The sequence below is a fragment of the Ictalurus furcatus genome, chromosome 7, assembly GCF_023375685.1.
Source record: "Ictalurus furcatus strain D&B chromosome 7, Billie_1.0, whole genome shotgun sequence".
Taxonomy (NCBI): Eukaryota; Metazoa; Chordata; class Actinopteri; order Siluriformes; family Ictaluridae; genus Ictalurus; species Ictalurus furcatus.
Genome location: NC_071261.1, coordinates 12924116 through 12946744, shown reverse-complemented (window position 1 = coordinate 12946744; position 22629 = coordinate 12924116). Strand labels below are relative to the sequence as shown.

General features: G+C 41.2%; 1 protein-coding gene across 1 annotated transcript in view; it reads right to left on the bottom strand.

The window, feature by feature from the left end:
• Positions 1 to 477: 477 nt before the first annotated feature.
• Positions 478 to 22629, bottom strand: part of dpp6b (dipeptidyl-peptidase 6b) — a 71976-nt gene continuing 49824 nt past the window's right edge. The window contains exons 4-26 of the mRNA XM_053628562.1: positions 19711 to 19805; positions 18949 to 19023; positions 18470 to 18522; positions 17421 to 17502; positions 15670 to 15790; positions 12883 to 13037; positions 11325 to 11422; positions 11096 to 11222; positions 10328 to 10366; positions 9843 to 9950; positions 9603 to 9694; positions 9270 to 9317; positions 8578 to 8690; positions 7595 to 7648; positions 6423 to 6521; positions 6238 to 6307; positions 4204 to 4398; positions 3952 to 4006; positions 3404 to 3521; positions 2795 to 2853; positions 2611 to 2683; positions 2454 to 2527; positions 478 to 1809 (exon numbers count right to left, since the gene is read on the bottom strand). Of these exons, the coding sequence (XP_053484537.1) occupies positions 1660 to 1809; positions 2454 to 2527; positions 2611 to 2683; positions 2795 to 2853; positions 3404 to 3521; positions 3952 to 4006; positions 4204 to 4398; positions 6238 to 6307; positions 6423 to 6521; positions 7595 to 7648; positions 8578 to 8690; positions 9270 to 9317; positions 9603 to 9694; positions 9843 to 9950; positions 10328 to 10366; positions 11096 to 11222; positions 11325 to 11422; positions 12883 to 13037; positions 15670 to 15790; positions 17421 to 17502; positions 18470 to 18522; positions 18949 to 19023; positions 19711 to 19805 (2153 nt within the window). The 3' untranslated portion in view covers positions 478 to 1659. The remainder of the gene's footprint in view (positions 1810 to 2453; positions 2528 to 2610; positions 2684 to 2794; positions 2854 to 3403; positions 3522 to 3951; positions 4007 to 4203; positions 4399 to 6237; positions 6308 to 6422; positions 6522 to 7594; positions 7649 to 8577; positions 8691 to 9269; positions 9318 to 9602; positions 9695 to 9842; positions 9951 to 10327; positions 10367 to 11095; positions 11223 to 11324; positions 11423 to 12882; positions 13038 to 15669; positions 15791 to 17420; positions 17503 to 18469; positions 18523 to 18948; positions 19024 to 19710; positions 19806 to 22629) is intronic.

Below are 22629 nucleotides of genomic sequence, written 5' to 3'. Positions count from 1 at the left end.
TTTTCAGGCAGGAAAACCCAGGAGTCGAGAGTTTGCACTAATGTGAAATTGGGGGAAGGGGGCGGGGCTTCCAGGGTGTTGGTTAATATCAGAGACTTCGAAACACCTACGCAGTTGTCAATCGTTCCAGATTCCTACATCAGTTGTAACTGTAATACCTTTTGAGTAGTTTACAGTGATAACTCGTATTAATGTACTCCGATGTTAAAAAGCGTAAACGTGGGCAGGTCTGGTTTAAAGTCGTTGCATCTCCCAGCCCAGTCTTACAGATAAACTGATCGACCACACCGATGTTTGGAGTTTGAGATCTGTAATGTCCGTGTTGTTGAATCGTAGTGTGTGGTGGGTTACAGCTTTACTCCAGTAAGGCACAGTGACTAAAATAATAACATTAGAGTGTTTTTTTTTCTATCCCTCGGTTGTATGAATGAAACGTTTAACCTGACCAGAACATGATGCTACGCCCTAAAACTGGTATGAAAGCTGCTTCTGAGCCGTTTATTACCAAGTGTCTCATTAAAGCCGCTGGCCTGTTACAGGATGAAGGACAAAACAAGGAACGATGAACAGTTTTAACTTTAAATAAGAGACACGATATTACCGTATTTTCCAGAATACGAGTCATTACTGTACTAACGTGTCTGTTGGTTTTGCACGGAAGCTGCGGGGTAAACATAGCAATCGGGGAGGTGAAGTCTGACTTCGTCTATATCTGTAAACAAGCTTTTAATTTTAGCGCGTAGCTGTAACGCTGTAATGTTACATTTACGACCTGTCGCTATGGCGAAATTTTTTTTTTTTTCAGATGAAATTCATGAGCCAGTAGAGAACAAGGCGACGGGACTGTGATCCATTTTGTCACACTGCAGTCAGCATTGTTGTTCAATAGTGCTGTTTTTTATGACTCTGCCCCTCTAGGCCCCACCTAACAAAGTCTGAAAGAACGGAATTGTAGCGATGTGAACGATAACATTCGACTTTGACACTAAATTCGCTGTATACGCACTCATTTATTTAAAAGTCGAAGAGTTTAGGTGAGATGGACTTGATGGCTAACGTGAGCGTTGTAGCTTTAGTGCAAAAGTAAAAATGAGAACGTCGGCCATGTCTTAGCGGTAAACATGAACACTAGTTACGTTTTGCTCCTGCAGAAATGTTCCCTTCAATGTAATGTATAAGATCGCTACAGTTTAGCGATCTCTGCCGCGATTTTAACATTTAACAAGCACGATAATTACACAAGCGCAGTTTAAAAGTCTGGAAAATACGGTCATAAGCTCCGTAACAGCGGATATTAACAGTGCTATTTAATGTCTAATTCTCCCGCACTGCTCTACAGGGTCTTGTGCTATATTCATCCTCCGGCTTAGTTTCTGTTTTCAGCGCGCTGATGCGTCACTACCGGCTCAGTCCACACGCGGGCGCTGTACAGCTTCATCAGGGAGGAAAGTGAGGAAGGAAGAAGCTCTCGCTCGCTCTCTCGTCCCTCTGTCAGACCGTTCCGTTTTCAGAGGCGAGATGCGATTGGTCCATGCAGATGCTCCGTCCCAAATGGAGAAGACGACGACGATGATGATGTTGAAGAAGAAGAATTACATGATGCAGGTTTTATTTTTTTAGGGAAACAAATTTGATCACAGTTTGTGTTACACAGCCGTTTTAGCCGTCGTCCTCGTCCTCCTGCTCCAGCTCGTCTTCGGTGATGATCTCCGGTGGCCTGAAGCACACGTCAAAGAAGTTGACGAGCGACTGATCCAGGTGCTGCCGAGAGACCTCCGAATGCAGCAAGTGCCCCTCGTCAGGGTAGATCTGGAGGGTGCGCATATTAAGGTTAGACAGGTCACAAAGCCACCTCCTGATTGATTTAAGTGAGGAACACTATGTTCACACTAGCAAGAAGCAAGCTGTAGTTTGTCTCTAGTGGGCGGGGCTTGTCTAGTAGTATTTGTAGTAGCTATATGTAGCTTCTAACTCGGTAAATAAATTAAATAACGCAATAAGGAGCGTTTGAGGAAACGGTTTGATTTACATGTCACATGTTCGCCTTCGTACTAGCGCTGAACGCTCACGAGGGACACCAACAATCTCTGCTACTTCCTTCCAAGCGTTGTTTTTCTGACTTTTTTTTGTGCAGAAACTAGCTGCACAGACCACACGCACCGTAGCATCGGTCTGACGAGTCAAGAGTTTGCATTTATTGATTAAAAGCGTCAGTACCTCATTTGCATTAATGTAGAAAATCGCAGAAAATTAACACTTGCTTTGTCACTTGCTAGTGTGAATGTAGGGTTAAAAAAAAAAAAGAAGTAATATATCGAACACTGCATGTTATTCTTAAAACACCATACTCGAAAATGTTTCTGATGCAATTACGATTTCTTAACGGCTAAATATTCTGCCCATAAATATCATTTAATTTGCATTTAAAACGAAACGTGCGCTCTGGCTCTTACCTGCAGTGTGTAATTGCCCTTTTGGTTTATTAAATAGTTGATGAATTTAGCCGTGTGCTGGAAGTGGACGTTTTCTGCGAACAGACGAAGGCGAGCGTTAGTCATTAAGTAACGAGGATTACAAAAAGAAACAATCAGAGAAGTGGAACTCACTCACCGTCAGCTGTTGGGTGAATAATTAAAAAACTCTTATCCTCTAGCTGACCTGCTCGATGAGCTAAACTCGACATCTGAGAAAGTAAAGAATGAAAAAAGAGAAAACACACCATGATGATGATGATGATGATGATGTAGGGTTGGAGGAAATGAGTGTTTGCGTAATGTAGCAGGAAGAGATTTACCTCATACACTCTTGGATTGGATCGAGGAGATCCTAAATAACGCTCGGAGAACGCCGAGGCTGTGAGAACAACACTGATTAGAATTACAGTTGTGTGGAAAAAATAAGTACACCCCATGGAATTTTCCTGAAGCAGCACATCCGGAAGCGTTTTATTCCTCTTATACCACAGCCTCGTTTTCTCTCCAAGACGAATAAAACCTGCAGCTTGTCACGTTACCGAGAAACAGCAACGAAGCGCTGACACTGGAGACTCCTTCCATAAAAAAAAATCACTTCAAAAGAAGTTTTTTTTTTTGCCGTGTCCACCTGGTGAATGAGCTGTTGCTATAGAAACGATAGATAAAGTATTACAGCGATGCGAGGAAGTCTTCTTTGTAATTCTTTGCTTGTATTTTTCTCACTTGTAAGTCGCTTTGGATAAAAGCGTCTGCTAAGTGAATAAATGTAATGTAATGTAATGTAATCGTCACCAAATTGCTGTAGTGTGAGAGGAATAAAACACCCAGGGATGTGCTGCTATTGGAAAATAATCAACTCCAGGCTGATAAAAGTTGTAACTGCCGTGATTACAGAGTTGCATTTCTTCTACAGGATTTATTTTCTTTACCATATAGGCTGAAATCGGTGATGGGCGAGACAGCTGCTCCACATTTAAATTTAAAGTTGTACTTGAACAGCGAGTCCTCGGAGCTCAGCAGGAGGCTGGCGAGATATCCGCCGTACACCTGCAGGAGAGGGGAGAAAGAAAAACACCAGAACTAGGACAAAACCTAAAATACACACGTTCCCAAGGGAATTAAATGTTTCACACAGACTAAACCAGTGTCTGAATTACGATCCGTGTCCTAAACAGCGCCGGGTTTATTCTGCTCTCCGGCCCAGTTCTGAGGTTTCTCTGGGTTTAAGAGCTGCGGATGAGGTTTAATAATTCATCTGCAGCAAAAGCGGGACTCCAAATTCACCACCACGCTTCTCTGTCTTCACTCGAGCTCTTCAGTCCGGTTCTGCTTTCAAACAAACCACTTAAACCGCTCTTCCAGAACACGTGACTCGGATTTACTGACATGTCAAGGAACTTCCTATACACCAACGTACACAATATACAGCCAGAGAGAGAGAGAGAGAGAGAGAGAGAGAGAGAGAGATTGAACTCACCCGTCCGTACACTCCAATCCTTGTCTTGTCGACGTACGACTCTTTAGTGATGATACTACAAAGAAAGAGACAACAGCAACGTTCAATTACGCTGACGTTCACCCTTGGGATAAAGAACATCTGTGTTCTTACAAGCGTTCTCACAGAAATCCCACAATGTTCACTGTTCCAGGCCGTGCTCAAGGATGGTGAGATGTTGCTGAGGGGTGGTTAGAACAGAATAATTATGAAATATTCTCTGGATTTATGTACCCAAGTGCCTCCAGCTGGTCGATCTCCTCGAGCTCTCCGAGTTTCCTCTTGATCCGGTGCAGCAGGTTGGTGCCCTGAAACCCGCTGCCCCGCCCATCAAAACGCATTACGATGGTGCTGTAGGAGCTCACCAACACCGTCGCCCAGTCCACCTGGAACTGCTCCGTCACCATCTGACCACCGGGGGTACCGTCACTGTCTCACACACGCACACGCGCGCACACACATGCACACACACAGTGTAGTGAGCGTATGTAGTGAACAGGAAGTAGATGAAAATGGAGAAGTTTATAAATCACCTCGTGGTTCTCTATACTAATAGAACAATTACAGGCTCATGAATATTCAAATATATTTAAATATTAAAACTGAAATTATACAAGTGCTACTCTAAATTATTTATTTCCAGCAGTAATATTTGGTACAGATGATGGGTATTAATTTTTTGTTTTAAATAAATAAACAGGTAAAGTAAATAAATAAACCTAAAAACATTAATGTTTACTTAGTAAACAAAATAAACTGATAATTAAATAAACTGAATAATAACTAATGTTAATAAGCAAATAAAAAGAATCACAAAACAAGTAAATAAATCAAATGAGTAACATATGCAAGTATACATGTAAATAAATTATACAAGAAAATAAGAAAAGAAATTAACCAGTAAAGACGTTAAACAAGTTAATGATCAAATAAATAAATAAACGAACAAACAAAACCTTCATACAGAGGCCCGTATAGTTTGAATATTATGTTCTGGAGGGAATGACTGTGATTTGAACAAAACGCTGATCTTTTCCCCAACTCCTAATGACAGTTTGCGGTTTCCTTTGCTGACGCGTTGCTCTTTTTCACAACGACACGATTAGCAAAACCTCTCAGCAGGGTTCAGGACTTGTTCTGAGACTTTATCTGCAGTGTTTAGAGGAAATCCTTCACGCTTCACAGCTGGAGCTTCCTGAAGCTCCAGCCTCATTATCACCAACACGCCGCCGAATTACACGCTCAGCTTGTTGAAGCTCAAAACAAAACTCATGAAGGGATTTCTTAATCACGCCGGTGCTGTATGCAGTGTGTATAAATAACGAAGGTTCATGACGCACACACGACGATGGCCAACCCGCTCAGAAGGGGTTTTAATTGAACCCACACCAGTGTAGTGATAACTACAGGATCGAGAAAATAACTGTATAATTTCAAACCAAGCGAAAGGAGCTCTGTGGCATCATCCGTGTTCCTGTGTTTCACCGGTCAGATTTGTTTTTATTTACTAATTGAAGTATTTCTCTTCTAAACTTGTGTGCAGTATGAATTCAAGCGATTATTAGGGGTCCAAACATTTTAAAAAAGAGGCGGCACGATACCAAAATCTTCTTTTCCGATACAGAAATCTCGAGTATCAGATGACATCGATACCCATGTGATATTTTTATCTTTAAAAACTGAAGCTGCAAAAGAAAAAAATTCAGCTTTCACACAAATAACATTTACACTGCAACTATAATAAAAATCGATCCTAACAACAACAAAATAATCGACTGTTTATACTATGTAAACGTTTATGTTTAAAATAAAAAATCTTTTCCAAATCTAATTTCAGTCTGTTCTGTCTGTTAGAGGATCAGATCAGAATTGGGGTTCCTCCTCCCCCCTATCAGATCTGTGCAATCTCTATCTTTCCTCAACATATTGATTTTTGGCAAACGTGCTTTATAAATACAATTGATTATTAGGGGTCCAAACACTTTCACCCATTTAAAATTCGTTATGACTGGTGTAATAACTGAATAACAAAACGTACAATTGATCAAAATGTCAAACGTGCGTTGAAGGAGCGAGGAAGTCGACGCCAAACAATAAAATATTAAGCATTAAGATCTTTCATGGCGTGGTGCAATGTTAGACTTTAAAGCTCACAGTCACGATGTTGGTGTTTTAAAAATGCCTTTGATACACAAGATGTCATCAGATGATAGATATTTTTTCCACCGTGTGTGTGTGTGTGTATATGGATGAGTGTGTTGGTCTTACACCAGCAGCAGTAAGGGGTAATGTGCCGTGTCTGTGAATGCCGCAGGTTTCAGGATCTGGATGGTCAGAGCTGTGGAGGGAATCGTACGGTTAGTACGACTGATCATCTCACACACACACACACACACACGGTGTGTATAACACCACTGATACTGATCCTAATGTGAGCTGCAGGAGAAGCGTACTGTAATCATCGATGGTGATTTCCTGATACTCCACTCTGGGCATCTGCATGGAGCTAATGGTGGAGTTCAGCAACTCGTTCAACTCCACATCCAGCAGCTCTGAAACACAAACCGCTTTACATTATATATATTACATGTAGCTTAAGGAGCTTTCTCCTTCTTTCTCACATGCTTGCTTTGTTCTTTCTCTGTTTTCCTTTCTTTCTGTCTATAGTAACAGGTCATTCACAGGGACTTGCATCGTGCAACGTCACGTAAACGGATTTTTAAAAACCATCTGGTGAAGTTCACTGCAATTTATGTAACGTTTATGGAAGGAGTCTCCAGTGTCTGAGGTTTTTTTTCGCCAGTTACATGACAACTTTCGGAAGTGAGAACAGGAACCAACTAGTTTCTTGGATGGTACGCAACATTAAATGCAACTATAATTGGATGAAAAGTTTGTGTTATTGACGTTTTATTCCTTCCTTTAATTTGATGCCATTAATCTCTGACATCTTCAAGCGTTTACTGTGATTTCTTTATTTATTTTTTCTTTAAATTAACCCTTTAAATACAGATAGTGTTCATGTATTTTTCAGGTTTATAATTAAATTAAATTTCTCAGAAGGTGTGTGTGTGTTCTCATGTACTAAAGAGAAATGTACGAACACTGCGTTTCTCAGGTGGTGCTCTTTAGGTGACTTGTTTCTGAAAATCAAACCGACCTGCTCTTGCTCTCTGTTTTGACCCCAACCCCTCCCTCCAAGTGGGTAGAAGTACCATAACCTTGTTTCCAAGGCAACCATATCTTAGGGCTCACGTGCTGCTTATCTACAGGTGACTGCAGGTGGATGACACCCAAAGAACATAATGGTCAGAGAATAGGAGCAGGTTTGTTATTATTTAAAATTTGTTAATTTATTTGAGTATCTCCATTTAGTATCTTATCATTTTGAGATATTATTCTTCTATTTCAGTGTTGTTTTTTTTTTTTGTTTTGTTTTGTACTCCACTTCGCATTGGCTTTTTTATTTTCTGAATTGCCCTCCGACACAGTAAGGAAACATCGTCTGCTTCAAATAGTTTTCTTTTGTAAATTGGAGACGTATTAAAGTTATTAATTTAGCTGATTCATAGTTTCTGTCATTGCGGCTGTGTTCCAAACGGACGATTATAAACGGGACACTCACTCTCATAGAGTCGGTCTCGGGTGCTGTAGACGGCCGTGTAGGGCACTGTGGGACCTGGAGACAAGGAAGGATGCGAGTCGTGTTAGTATACCATCAGTTTTTGTGTGCAAATGATTCAGTGTGCCACTTACGAATGGCTTTGTATGCAAAATGTAAATGATTCACAACGCAACTTGCAAATGATTCACCAATTGATTCAGCATGCAAACTACGAAACTGAGAATCTTTTCAGTGAACTGTGTGCGCGTGTGCGCAAAATGAAGCTGTATAAGAGCACACACACGCACTGTGGTGTATTGTGCAGTCTCATACCGCTGATTAATTACAGCCCTGTGTTTTGTCCTCCTCAAACAAAGCCATCAGAGGGCTTCGGATCATCCCCGGGTTTTGCTCTAAGTGCCGTATTATCATGAGCTGAGCCTTTTATCGCTCATCCGATTAATAAGCCAAACTCGGAGTAGCAGATCCCGCTAAGCAGATCAGCGACCATGGCAACAGGGTCTTACTGCCCTGATCAAAACCACAACGTGGAGGAAATGATGATTAATGCAGTCCGAGCGGTGAGGAGGCCACACATCTGTCTAAATTTATTCAAAAGTATTGACTTACTGTCTCTATATGGCCAATGAGAAGCAGTGTTTTATTAAAGCCATCAGCTTACTTAAAAGAAGACAAATACTAAAAGACAGTACAATTCAGGGTGCAACTTCCAAATGATTCACTAAACGATTCAGCTCACAATTGTGCGTCCAGCTCACAAATGATTTAATGGGTGGATGATTCACAAATCAATTCAGTGTGCAACTTTAAACGATTCACCAATGACTGTAAACGATTCACCAAACAATTCCATGTGCAACTTGTAAATGGTTCACTGAATTATTAAGTGTGCAACTTATGAACGATTCGGTGTTTGTAAACCCTTCAGTCTGCTGCTTGAAAACGATTCATTTTCCAACACAGATTCACAGAAACTCTCTGACCTTTACAGTTGAGGAGGAAGTAGTTTGCGCCGGGGCTGAACGCGCCGCTGACGAAGCCACAGCCGAAATCGCAGGACAGACAGCGGCGGTTAAACGAGCTTGTGGTGTAAGCACTGAAACACAACACGCCGTCATCAACATCCATTTCCCAATCAATAGATTATATTTAAAAATATAAAAACGATAGCTAGTTTTAGTATTTAGATTGCCATCCTTTGTTTCGCACAACTTCGTCAACATACAAGTTTCAACCAACAAAATTTTCATTTCATCCACACTAGAGCATGGAAGATCTGCTCCTGTCTTCTCCACTGCGTTACAGATTCATTTGTTTGTTTTAGATCTGTACAGATGTCAACAACTGACAATTTTGAATCGTAAGTACGAAATTTTAACATCAAATCTTCGTTGGTTTATATCACTATAATACATCGCTCAGTCCTGAACCGAATGTATAATCAACTATTCTGTGATACACGTTATTGTGCAAAAGTATTGGCCACCCTATTTTTCATTTTAGGTGTTGATGTTTGTCTTCTGCATAATTTCAACAATAGAAAATACTACATTTTCACACAATTTATTTTAAATGAAACGTTACAGAGAAATGTTTGTTATTTGAGATTAAGACTGGCATCTTTGACTAGTTTGTGTGCCAATACTTTTGCACAGTAACGCCGATGAGAGCATACCTGTACAGGTGACGTCGTTTCGGGTTGTCCTCTGTGCTCAGGAAATATCTGCACGCGCACACACACACACACACACACACACACACACACACACACACACACCGGTGCACGTTGAAACCACAGCTTTTTATTATGAGTGACAGCTAACGTAACCACCGGCTAGCTAACTAGGCTACACATGCTACAAGCTAACATCACAGACTCTCGATACGTTTAAAGTGATGGAGTAAATTTAAATTCAAATACACACATCACACTGCCTTTAGTCATGAGTAAATGATATTCAGAGTTCTGAGGTGCGTGTGTGTGTATAGGTGAGTGAGTTATGCTTACACCAGCTGTGTGTCCTCATCGTACGCTAAAATCTCTGTAACGTCCCAATCACCCGACGTCAACGACTGCAGCGTGTCTGAGCTACTGTTGGGCTGAAACACACACACACACACACACACACACACACACACACTTGACTTGTAAGGTAAATGAAAGCTGAAGAGCAGTGTAGGTGCACATGTAGTTTAGTACAGGTGCACATGTAGTTTAGTACAGGTGTGTGTATGTGTGCGCACCCACCTGTGAGGTGGACATGGAGATGTGGTAAAACTTCCCTCGACCCCCCTGTGGTACTGCACGGGTGAAGAAGAACCTGAGGCCGTCTTTGGAGAACAGCGGAGCTTCATTCTGTGTTCAGGGGAATAAACACACTGTAACACTACACTACACACACACTCTCCAACACTAACACTACACACACACACTTTACCTTTTTTAATGATATATTCCTTGTTTCCTCATGTTTTTCTCTACTTCCCTTATTTTCTCCCTTCCTTCCTTCTTTCCTTTTTTGAGGATGAAAGGAAGTGAGGAATGAAGGAAAGTCATGAGTACATAAATCCTTCCTTCTTTCCTCATTTGCTTTCGGCCTTCTTTCCTTTATAAACTTCTGGCAGGCCGTGTGCCTCTCTCTGCTCTGCTCTCGGGGACGGGGCTTTAACTTACTTTAACTTCCACAGTGTGGTGTTTAAAGAGAGAGAGAGAGTGAAGGTGAAGTGACTCACCTGTCTGTGCAGCCAGCTCTCACTCTCATCCTCATGTTTCTGTAAACAACAATCACACGTTAACCCTTTATTAGCCTCTCTAGAAGCTTCTTCTCTCTCTCTCTCTCTCTCTCTCTCTCTCACACACACACACACACACACACACACAGCGATTTTACAACACTATTCAATTATGGAATTTAAAGGAAACATGGTTGGATCCATTATGTGACTCTATAAATATCACCAGATCGGTCAAAAAGTTGATTATTTTCCTGTAACAGCATGTCCTGAAGTGTTTTATTCCTCTTACATCAATCTGACAGTGGCTACAATTTTTTAATTATAAAGAAAAAAAAAAAAAACCTGACATATCGTACTTCTTATCCATTTAAAGTTACGTTTAATGTTGTGGGACGTCAGCAAAGTAAGTCCGTTCCTGTTCTTGCTCACGTTATAGCAGCTATAAACACTCGTTTCCTCACCAGCCGCTATTTACTGTCTCTCTTTACCCTCGCTCTTTATTCTCTCTTTAAGATGATGAGATTAAAAAAACGCAGCTTGTCACGTTACAGAGAAACCGCAAAAAGCGCAAAAAGCGTAAAAGCTCTGTCCTGAAGACATTGGAAAGCTTCCATCTTTACCCTGTGAACGAGTCGTTACTACGGAAACGGTAACGTATTAGAGCGAGCGAGCGCATCAATATGAACCTGAGCTGCTGTTACAGAAAATGAAATCAACACCTTCTGAGCCAATCAGGTTCCAGAATGGAGAACTCAGAAAGGAAACCTTGGTGCAGATTCCGGTGGTGGCTTCACACAGGGTGAGGATGGAGTTGTTCTGCGCTCGGTTCAGCCAGTTGACCGCCAGTTTGGTGCTGGTGGCCCATTTCACCATGGTGACATAATACTCCTTCCTGAAACGGGACACAACGTAAAGCAACTTTCAAATCCAAGGTGGCGGACTTCTATCTTATGGTCAATTTCCAAAGTCTGCGCATGAAAACTAAACGACTGACCCGATCCTAGGGTCCTCGGGCTTCTTCATTCGGACCGTGTGTAGCGGCCCGTTCAGACTCGCCACCGACACATAGACCTCAGGGTTCTCTTCTCCAGCCTGAGTCAGGAAAATGTATAAAACTGAACGACAGAAAGTGTGTCCTCTTTAACTAGAAGCTAATTTGGGGTGACATGGACAAAAAGACAAATGAACTTTTAATGGAAAAGTACAAGAATATTGAATAATAATAATGACAAGTGGGTGTGTTTACATGCAAAGGTTTTGCTCAACAAAAGTTTGAAAACATATGTTAATTAGCCGAGTGTTTAAAAACACAGAAAACGGAAGTTTTACACCCACACTCAGCAAGCATGCTCCATCCGAAAGAAAAGATCAGCAAAGTAGACTTCACTTCTCTTCTAACACACATCGCACTCAGAAAGTATCAGTGGAGTATTGAAGTGAGGCTTGACCTTCTGCAAGTTTCTCTCGTCTCCACACACGATCTCTGAAGCTCAACCTCCTTGGTCGCCTGTCTTACACCCGAGACCGCCCCCAAGTTGCTCAGTTTGGTCGGGAGGCCAGCTCCAGGAAGAGTCCTGGCTTCTTCCAAGCAAAAGAATTATGGATGCCACTGTGCTCTTGGGAACCTCTAATGTAGCAGAAATGATTTCTGTAGCCTTCCCCAGATCTGTGCCTTTCCAAATCGCGTCCAAACAATCGAGTTCAACGCCAATCAGAGCGTAAAACATCTCAAAGCCGATCCAGGGAAACGGGATGTACCTGAGTTAAACTTCGAGTGTCACAGGAAAGGTTGTGAATACTTGCGTCAATGTGATATTTCCTTTTTTTATTTTTTAAAGTGATCACAAATCTGCATACTTTCTACAGGTGTCTGCCTCAGCTGTTCTTAACAGGAGAAGGTTATATTAGATTTGCGCTGGCCTCGATCTGTTATTCTACTCCTCAGCCTCAGGCACTTTTCTGGCCACAAGCTTCAGAATCTCTGACGGTTTCTCAGCGCTCGCACAACGTACACGCTTCGTTTAAAAGAATTTCACGGAATTTAAAGTCATTCGGGAGTTTTGTTTGAAAAAGTCGACACGTTTAAAGAACAGGTCTGCTGTTGGTCGTTTCCAGTTTCAGCCAAACGGACACTTCCTGTGAAAGTAGGCGGTTCTTGGACACGGTTAATGACGGAATGTACTGGACTCCTGTGACTCTAGACATGAAAATTTGATTATTCACTATTATCACGTTATACATAATATAACTGGCTAAAATGTAGACTTTTAAATGTTTTCATTCAGGTTTTCAGGATGAATATCTCTGTAACTCTAAGAGGAAGGGAAGTAATAACGACGCTCCCTTCCTCTGGTGTGTGATGATTTCTGAAGAGTAAAAAGATTCAATTATGTAAATGAGCTTCGAGTCTGGGCTCTCGGTGTGCCGTATCTCATCAGCACAGCTGTCTTGCTTTAAAAAACAGCTGCGCTGCATTACGATTAGTCCTTGCTGTTTCCCTGAAAGATTGTTTTCCACCTCGACGGTACGCGTACGTAAGATAAAGCACTCACTTTAGGGTAGCGGTACTCCTGAGCCCCAGGGTACAGGCCGCCCGTGAACATGGGGATCTCCATCTTGGGCACCAGAGTGTCGTTGATGGTGGCGTACGCAAGCCTGAGGCCGTCCGGGGACCACCAGTGTGCGGTGTGGGACCTGAAGATCTCCTCTGCGAAAGAAACAAAACGGATAAATCAATCAAAATAGGAATGAATAAATACACAAATAAAGTAAACATAATAAATGTAAACAACCTAATGCAAACAATAAATAGATCGATAAATGCTGAAGTCTCAGGAACAAACCAGTGCTGCCAGAATGTCTGAGAAATAAACCTGCACCGTTACAGTTCGGCTTCGTTTTCTGGACTGACGATGACAGATTCTCTTGAAGATGAATAGTCTTCTCCAAGTCATTGGTTTCAACTCAATGAGCTGCAAATCCACCCAATAGCACTTGGACATATAGCATCCATCATGATGTGAATTAAAGGTGCAGTGTGTAATATTTAAACATGTCTTTAAACCAGTAATAATCACATCACATCACATCACATCATTAATTGGGGCGGGGGGTGTAGGAAAAAAAATGTAAATCTCAAATTTTAATTTGTAATTACCATGCAGGTAATCTGGATCATTTCTGATTTTTAGGATATTCAGGCCCTGAAATGAGCTCCACCCTGAGCTGGAACATATTTTTCTTTAAAAGGTAAAGACATTAGGCACATGTAGTTATTAACAGTGAGGGTGGAGTTGTGTGAAGTTTTCTGCACGCACTAGGAGTTTTCCAAAAGTTACAAACTGCCCCTTTAAAACATGGAATCACAGAGAAATCTCTAGAAGCTGTAGCTCTAGACTCCTGTAGGACAGAACGTCAGTGCGGCTTAATATGGCGCAAAGGGAACCACAGACCACAGGATGGCAGTAGAGCTCCGTTACTTTTTTTTTTTTTTTTTTTTTTTAAAAAATCAGCACCTCAATATTTACAACACACCATAAAGCAGGCTGTAACAGGTCCTGTAGTTCCAGTGAAGGGGCGTGTCCAATCCTCACAGCTCCTCTATCTCGTGTTCGATTAGAAATGTATGTATATAAAAGTATGGGATTTTTATTATTTAGAAATGATATCAAGTTCTGAAATTGAATTGGTGTATACATATAATAATTTAAATAGATTTAGACATTTCAGTATATAATTTATAGAATTGTACAGCATATCATTTTAAAACCTTTTTATAAACTCTAACGGTTTATCTTTGATGTTTAAAATAAGCTGCTCTTGTTTTTTTACGTTATTGTTTTTATTATAAACATTCAGTTACATATTTAAAAGCATAAACAGAGGAATAAATGAGTGTGTGCAAAAGAAAAACACAAATTAATGATTTAAAAGCAGCAGAAATCATAATAAAAATAAAAAATTTGTACAACAAAAACTAATTAATAAACAAGAAAACATGAAATAATCACATGATTATGATGTGGGAATGAGCAAATAAATAAATATAAATATAAATATGTAAAAATAATTTCTTTCTCAAGGTCACAGTGTCTTTATGAGAGAATTTATGAGAAAGAGAAACGTTCTGGAGAAATAATGCCTTTTTTTCCCTTTCCAATAATGCTGGGCTTTTCTTTCTCTCTCTCTCTTTCTCAATTCTGTTCAGAATTGATTAGTTAGCCTTTTTGAAAAAAATGGATGAGAGAGAGAGCGTGCTATGAGGCACCTGAGGTCCAAGCGGTGAACACACCCCCACCCCCCCCCCCCCACACACACACACACACACGTGATTTATCTGTAATAAATTCCAGATAAAAGATCACAGGAGATTGGGCTTTTCTTTTGCCGCACCATGGAGCACATGGAGAGAAGGAGAAAGGAGAACAGAAAAAGCTTGGGTGTAAAAGCATCAGAGTGAGAAATGAGAAAGCGAGAGAGGATTTATGAGTCGTGTCTCGTCAGAGCCGAGCCGCAGGGTGGACGTGTGAGGAACGGATACGCTGGGATTCGTCATGGCTCAGCTCCTCGGCTGCTACAGAAGAACGTCAACATCGTGTTTATTTATTTATTTATGTATAAATTGTATGAAACATGAATGAAGAGACTCGCACGGAGCGATATCATCAGCGTTCACGTAAAGCCAAGTCAAATTTGCCTTTGAATTTTAAAATCACTGAAATCCTCCGTCGTTGTCGTGATTGTCATCATGATCTGCATCTCGAATCTAAAACTCTTTACGCTTCAGGTTAGTGTTTACTAATCTACAGAATCCAGAAGGTGGGTACGCCGAACAGAGCTTTCAGCAGGTTTCAAGGTGACGTGAGAGGTTTTACCAGAGGTTAGTACTCCATCCTTGTAGTGCGTTCTAGAGTACTAACTCACGTTACGCTTTCGTGACCAAGAGCTACGTGCCTTAAATATTTTCTTTTGACTGCACATTACTAAAACACAATATCCTTAAAATGAAAGAAAAAAAAAAAAACAACAAAAAGTTAAAACAGGAACATTTCAATTTAAACAAGCAAGTAAATTAATACAGGCTTTTAAAAATACATTCATCCTGGAAGTTCGAGGATTCGGCATGAAATTTTGAACATTCACACATGGACTACAGACCGCGTTACTTTCGTTTGCTCGATCTCCATTCCCCGAACTGGGTTTAAACCGTTTACTATTTTTTTCAAGAAATATTCGAGGCATTTCTGTAGATATGAAAGCGTATGGAACGAGCAGCGAGCTACTGTCAGAGCTGCTGTTGTAGAAAACGAAGCGAAACCTGAGCAGCGCCGCGTCCTTACCTTCGTACAGCCAGTCAGGGAGTCCGTTAAAGACCACGCCCTCTCGTCCTGTAGTGACCAGACGGATGGGTTTGTCCTTCACGGTGGCTTGGTAGTAGATGTTGTTCTCGAAGATGAAGATCTGGTGAGAAATTCAGCGCAAATATAACAGCGTTTAAATACAATAATAAGAAAAATAGACAGTTGTGGAAACATCACCAGTTCCATGTGTTGTCCGAATTGAATTCCAGGATCCGATACGTTTTCTCTTCAATATCCGATCCATAGTTTTGTTTTTCTTTGTATCAGACTGGTACCAGCTCTATTTTCTAATCATCACCACCCTTAAATATACCTTTCAGCCAAACCTTTTAAATACACGGTAATTTAACTGATGTTAGATATTTACTCGTCTGACGTCAGCTAACTCGCACGTGCTCGAATAGATTTTATTTCACATTAATAATGATAACTCAGAACATTCTCGGTTTAACCGTGAATGCGTCGGCGCATCTTTTGAGTCTAGATGTGAAATGTTACTACTATGAGGCTGGGGGGGGAACGGGTCAGGGCTTCCGGCTAACATCAGAGAATTCGAAGCTGCCAATCGTTCGTGATCATTCGTAGCGGCGTATTCCAATGTTAAAAAACGTTGTGCAAAATCCGTAACGAACCATGCCGTAAGAGAGCAGTCATCGTGTGTGGCGTATTTATACATTTACATTAAAGTGTACATCAAAGGGACCTTGAGGGGGCGGAGTCAAAGCAAACTTCCATGAACAGTGCTTCAGTGAAGGTTTCTGATCATGTAAAGTCCATCTTTCACACAACTCTTCCTTTGTTAAACGTGTTTTTGTGTAATTAACGCAGCACCATGCACCAGATTGTTCCTTTGCTAATTGTCGTTACCGTGGAGATGAATATTAATGATGCGATTAGAGGGTGGAAAGATGACAATCGCAGGAGCGAAACATAAGAAGAAGAAAAGAGAGCTCGCAAAAAAAAAGAGCAGGCTGCTGATGTGTGTGTGAGTGTGCGTGCGTGTGTGTTGGCTTGTGAGTGACAATGCCATTTGTCAGCAGTGAGTCTGTTTCTCTGTCATCTGCTGTGCTGATTTCCTGCCAGATCACCACTCCATCTTGCTTCCTATCTCTGCTCCTGATTTCCAGCGTCGTCACGGCGACCTTGGCACTGCGGGGGCGGGGTCGAGAAAACCTGCTGCTCTTTTGGTAAGGATTAATCACCGCAGCACTACAGCTATAAAGATTATTTCCGTTCTGGGTGATCAGCTCGCTAAGCTCCACCCACACGGTAGTGTTCATTCTAGAGCAGGAACTAAAATCTGGTCTTGTGTTTGATTCTCTCTCTCACACACACGCACACACGCACACACGCGCTCGCTGAAGGTCAGGTGAAAACAAGACTTGTCCCCAGGGCTAGTGCCATCTGTCACTCTCTCTCACTCACACACACTCACACAGCTGATCACAGACACACTCACACACACACCGAGCACCGGTTCTCTCTGCCCTCTTTTATCCCTGACACAGTCTCGTCTTGAACGCTCCTCCTACACCTTCGCCTACTCTTTATTAATAATCATTTTATTAACATGTAATAAAACTGACGCTTTATTAAAACATATGACATGAAAAAGTGCTTACTTGCAAAGAGGCATGTGTGATTAGTAATCAGGGTCATGTGACTAATCAGGTGTTACTGATTTATCCAGAGGTAATACAGGTAGGGGGGTGTGTGTGTGTGTGTCTCACCAGTTGTTGGCCTTTCGGACCCCATGCAGCAAACTGCAGCGTTGTGTTCTGCACTTCAGGAGCAGACAGAACCTCCGTCTCCCTGTGAGGGGAAAAACACCACACACCTTTAATTGATTAATCAATTGCATTCAATTACAATTATGTTAATTAGAATAGTGTGTGTTTATTAGCTGAAGAAGAGTGACCAACTGATAATAAATTATTGTAGTTGTTAACTATAGATCATAACCCATTAACTAGTTATCTAATTAAATACGTATTTGATTAATCCGCCTAATTAATTATTCCACGCTTAACTGAAAATGTTGATTCATTACCTGATTAGTTAATTAATTAGAAAAATCTGTTTATTCATTACTCCTTCACTCCAGTACAGTGTGTGTGTGTGCGTGTGTGTGAAATATAATATAATCCTGTAAAATATAGTTAGTTCATTTGTGATCAAATGTGAAGTAATTATTTAATTAATCACTTTATTACCCAAGTAACTAATTTACTAATATATACTTAATAAAAGAGTGACTAACAATAAAGTCATTAATTAACCACACCCCTGCTTCAGCCTATAAAATACATAATAGTTAATTAGTTACAAAAAATTGTCAATTAATTCAATTAGTTAATAATCAATCAGTCAATACATTTATTTCAGCAATGATTCATTCATTAATTAGTGTAGAACAGTGTGTTTTTCCAGGCTGAAATCAGAGGAGTGGAATTATTTATTATTTGTTATTTTACAACATTTACATGCATCTGATTGTGATGATGTGTATATTAATTATTAATAAAAATAAAATAAAAAACAGCCAGAACTGATAAACAGCATAGTGTGAGAACTCAGAAGCATTACAGCCAGCAGGGGGCAGCGACAAGCGCACGATCAGCTTAACACACACACACACACACACACACACACACACACACACACACACACACACACACACACACACACTGCAGGGTTCTCACACAGACCGCATGCTGTAGGGTTCTCCGCTGTAATTAACACACTTGTTCATGTTTCAGCACAGAACAGAGGAACTTACGGAGTTTTCAGGCTGCATATGATGTACGAGGCTGTGTAGGAGTACCGGTACAGCTGTAGAGGAGAGAACACACATCTGTTAACACACACACACACACACACACTGACTTAAAAACCAAACCAAACACACACACAGATACCAACCGTCTATCCATCCATCCATCTCAAACAGAGCTCTGTTGAGCAAACCTGGGACTATGTGGGTTCTGCTACACCCTATGTAGTGAGCACATGTAGTGAACAGGAATCTGATTGGGATTCTCTCCATTACTGACGCTGCAATATCATTAAAGTCTGACAAATGAATGACAGCACTATTGTGTGTTGTATTGCTTCAGCCAACTGTTAGATGAGTGTGTGTGTGTGTGTGTGTGTGTGTGTGTGTTTAGCTGTAGAGCTGTTTTTCCTACACCTGTCCTGCAATAACTTGGTCGGTTGATGGAAACAGCTGTGTGTGTGTGTGTGTGTACACTCACTCACCGGGACGATGTTGTAGGCCAGCAGAATGTGAGTCAGGTCAGGAGACACTTGGTACTTGCTGGCTTTATACATTTCCTGAACAGGAGGGTGAATAAAGTTATTAAACTGAAACAGTTTAGTCGTCTATCTATTTATCCGTGTTCTTCTATCTGTCTGTCTATTTCTCCATCTGACCAACTGTCTATCTGTCCATCCATGCATTCATTCATCCATCCAATCCGACATACTGTCTTCCTAACCATCAATCTCAGCTTTTTGGCTTTTATCCATCTATCTGAGTGTATCCATTTATCTATCCATTCATCCAGTTAGCAGTCCATCCATCCGACCAACTGTTTATCCATCCATCCAGCCATCCATCCATACATCTGACCAACTGTTTATCCATCCATCTGACCAACTGTGTATTCATTCATCCATCCATCCATCCAACCCACTAGATATCAATCATCCATCTGACCAACTTCATACATCCATCCATCCAACCCACTGTTTAACCATCCATCCAACCATCTATCCATCCATCTGACCAATTGTTTATCCACCCATCCATCCACCCAAATAACCAACTGTCTATCCACCCATCTACGTACTGATTCATGTATTGCCTATATTCATGTAAGTAGTTTGTCTATGAATCCATCCATCCATCATTCCATCTCTAGCCGCCTGTCTTTCCTGTATGATCTTTATTGAGTCCGGTGTGTGTGTGCGTGTGGCATATTTTCTGTATGGATGAATAAAATTTACTGATAAACTTACAAACATCTTGTTCTCCACCAGAACCTCGGTGCTGTTGCTCTCCACATCAAGCTTGACCACATCTCCATCCCGATTACGGTACAGCAGCTCTGTGTCTGAGGTGGGAACAGAGGGAAACGCAACATGATCATAATTATATCATCACAGAATAGCAACAGCATTAGATTCCATAATTATTATTATTATTATTATTATCCTCATTATGGAAGTGTGAAGTTTAGTTTCAGTGCCTTCAGATCCAATCAACAGACATCACAGAGCAGGAGGACGTACTGTACTTTCACAAGAGTTCATCTCTGAATGTTTGCGTATGCTCTACAATTAAAATCATAATGTGGTTTCAGTGAGACAAAATGGCCGCCTTTCACAGACACAGTGCTGGGAGAGTAAAACTTCTGTAATAACTGCATCATCATCATCATCAGATGTGGCACTGTAATGAGAATAATGTACACGGTAAAGTGCTGTCTCGGCATTAACGTGTGGATCTGGAGGAGGAAAAATCCAGCTGGTGTGATTTTAAAAGTCTATTAAGGGACTTTTTCTCTACAAAGACGTTATTGTATCACTGCGTATTGAGGCAAACAAAATTATACTTCTATTAAGCACTTATCATCTCATCTTGCTCATTATCGCACACAAACACAAGCCCCACCCCCTTACCTCTGACTGACCCTGTAAACATTTTCCAACAAGTCCCTAAGAGTTAGCTGTTGCCGTAGAAACGATAACGTGAGTGACGTTAAGTATAAATATGTGACGTATACACAGACCTACACGCCGTATATGTAGTAATATGTAATGCTTTGCGAGTTGTCCCCTACACGAAAGGGGTAAATAGAGGCACGTTAACAAGGCTAATCAGTAGGAACGGGTGTGAACAAACAGGACAGGTGCTGACCACTTGGGGGCGTGGTCACAGCTGAGGGGTGGGGAAAAAAGGAAAAAATTAGGAACGGTTATAAATTTGGTATCTTTGAGAAACAAAACCCTGGAAATCCTGAAATAAACTGTGGGAGAAATTCTCACAATATTAAATGTTAAATCAGGAAGTCTGAACATCCAGGCTGGAAATCGTCTCGGGAACAAGTTCATACATACTTTATATCGTGCGTTGTTTTGCGCCTCTGGTTTGTTTGCGTTTTGATTTGTTTTTGTCAATCCAATATTTTATCCAGTTTGGTTTGTGTCCCAGTTTTATGCCCCTGGTTTGTTTTTGTTATTTTGCTTGCTCACTCTTGCACGCTCAAACACACACACACACACACACACACACACACACACATACACACATACACTCTCTCACAGAGAGCTCCTCGGGTCTGGATGCACATTCTTTCTACGCTGGTAAATAATACAGACGAGTGATCGGGGCTAAAAAAGCTCAGTGTAACAATGAGACGCAGCAGCACGACAGGGTGTGTATAACAGCGATGTTTCCACACACACACACACACACACACACACACTTCTGTCTACTGTTTAAATCATCAACACACTTACAGAGATAACACTGTTAACCATTACACACATGAACAGAAACGAGAATAAAATGAACACAACAATAATAACGATGTGTTAAACGCGGCAACGACAAACCTGACAAAAACGCATTTTTAAACGTGTTATACTTTACAGTTAGTAAATATAAACTTTTCAGAATACTAAGGACATGAAATAATGATTACAAATGACTTTTTTAGGTACTTTAAAAATGTTTCTCTGGCAAGTGTCTCTCGGTGCTCAGTGCTCGCTGAAGAGAACTGCTCCTCCACTCTCATGGGAATTAAGCTGCTCATGCTCGATTCACGGCACTTTGTTAAACTCGCTGTTACATGTACCGTTTAAACGCCGCAGCATGAGCTTGAAAACTGAAAGTTTTTGATGAGAAACATCAGAAGGGAAAAAAAAGAGGGATAAGTCGTACTTCACGCAGGAACAGATTAACTCATTTGTGTCTGTATTGCTGTGCTTATCTAGCTTACTTTCATTACACTACGTCAGCTGGCACGTTTTAGCCCGGTCAGTTACATTTCTCAGCCAGAACACCGGAATAAGCAGCACTTTCCAGCTTTTACACACCTAGAGAGCGAGTGAACGGATTTCTCACAGGTAGAAAAGACGCAATATGATGTGGAAGTGATGTGAGCAGAACCGTAAGCTTCAGAAACTAACTGACTTGCTTGGAAACTCTCGCGAATCTCACCGGTTTCCATTCCGTTTCAGCCCTGCCCTGGCCACGCCTCCTGAGCACCACTATTTTGGTCGCGATGTATCTTGTAATGTAAAGCTATTCTGAGTTGGATTTAGACCCGTTTCCTTGTTTGATATTTTGCTATTTTTCATATTTTTTCTGAATTACCCTGTCTCGCCTGTGATGAATATGAATCGGCATGATTTTGCAGAAATTTTATGACTAATAGAGAAACTCTGCACTGGTGTTCAGTGTATTAAAAATTTTATTCTGTTACTTGCAGAAAGTCACGCGAGTCTCGTCACGTCACGTCACGTCACGTCTGCCGGGTGTGAGATGCTAATGCGAACTGCTGTTCCAGAGCGCAGCCGGAATGCTAATACAGCATTAGAAAGGAAAATGCTAATTTAGAGAGCCTCGGGATGCCGAGTGTCCTTGTGGAGGATTTCGGCGGGGTAAATGGAGGCGTGAACCTCCACTCTAGTGGTTAATTATCTTGATCCATCTGCTAGGAGATGAGCAGAAGCTCGTGCTTTTCTCCTGTTGAGCTGCCGACATCTGCCATGTTTCCCACGTCATAATCTGTCCTGCTCCTCATTGTTTAATGGTTCATTTAGTGCAGGGACGGCTGCTGCCAGGAGAACCCGTGGAACTGGAGAACATGTTCTACCTGTGTTTACTGCAATGTGTGTGTCGCACAGCTGGATCAACTCTAAACCAACCAC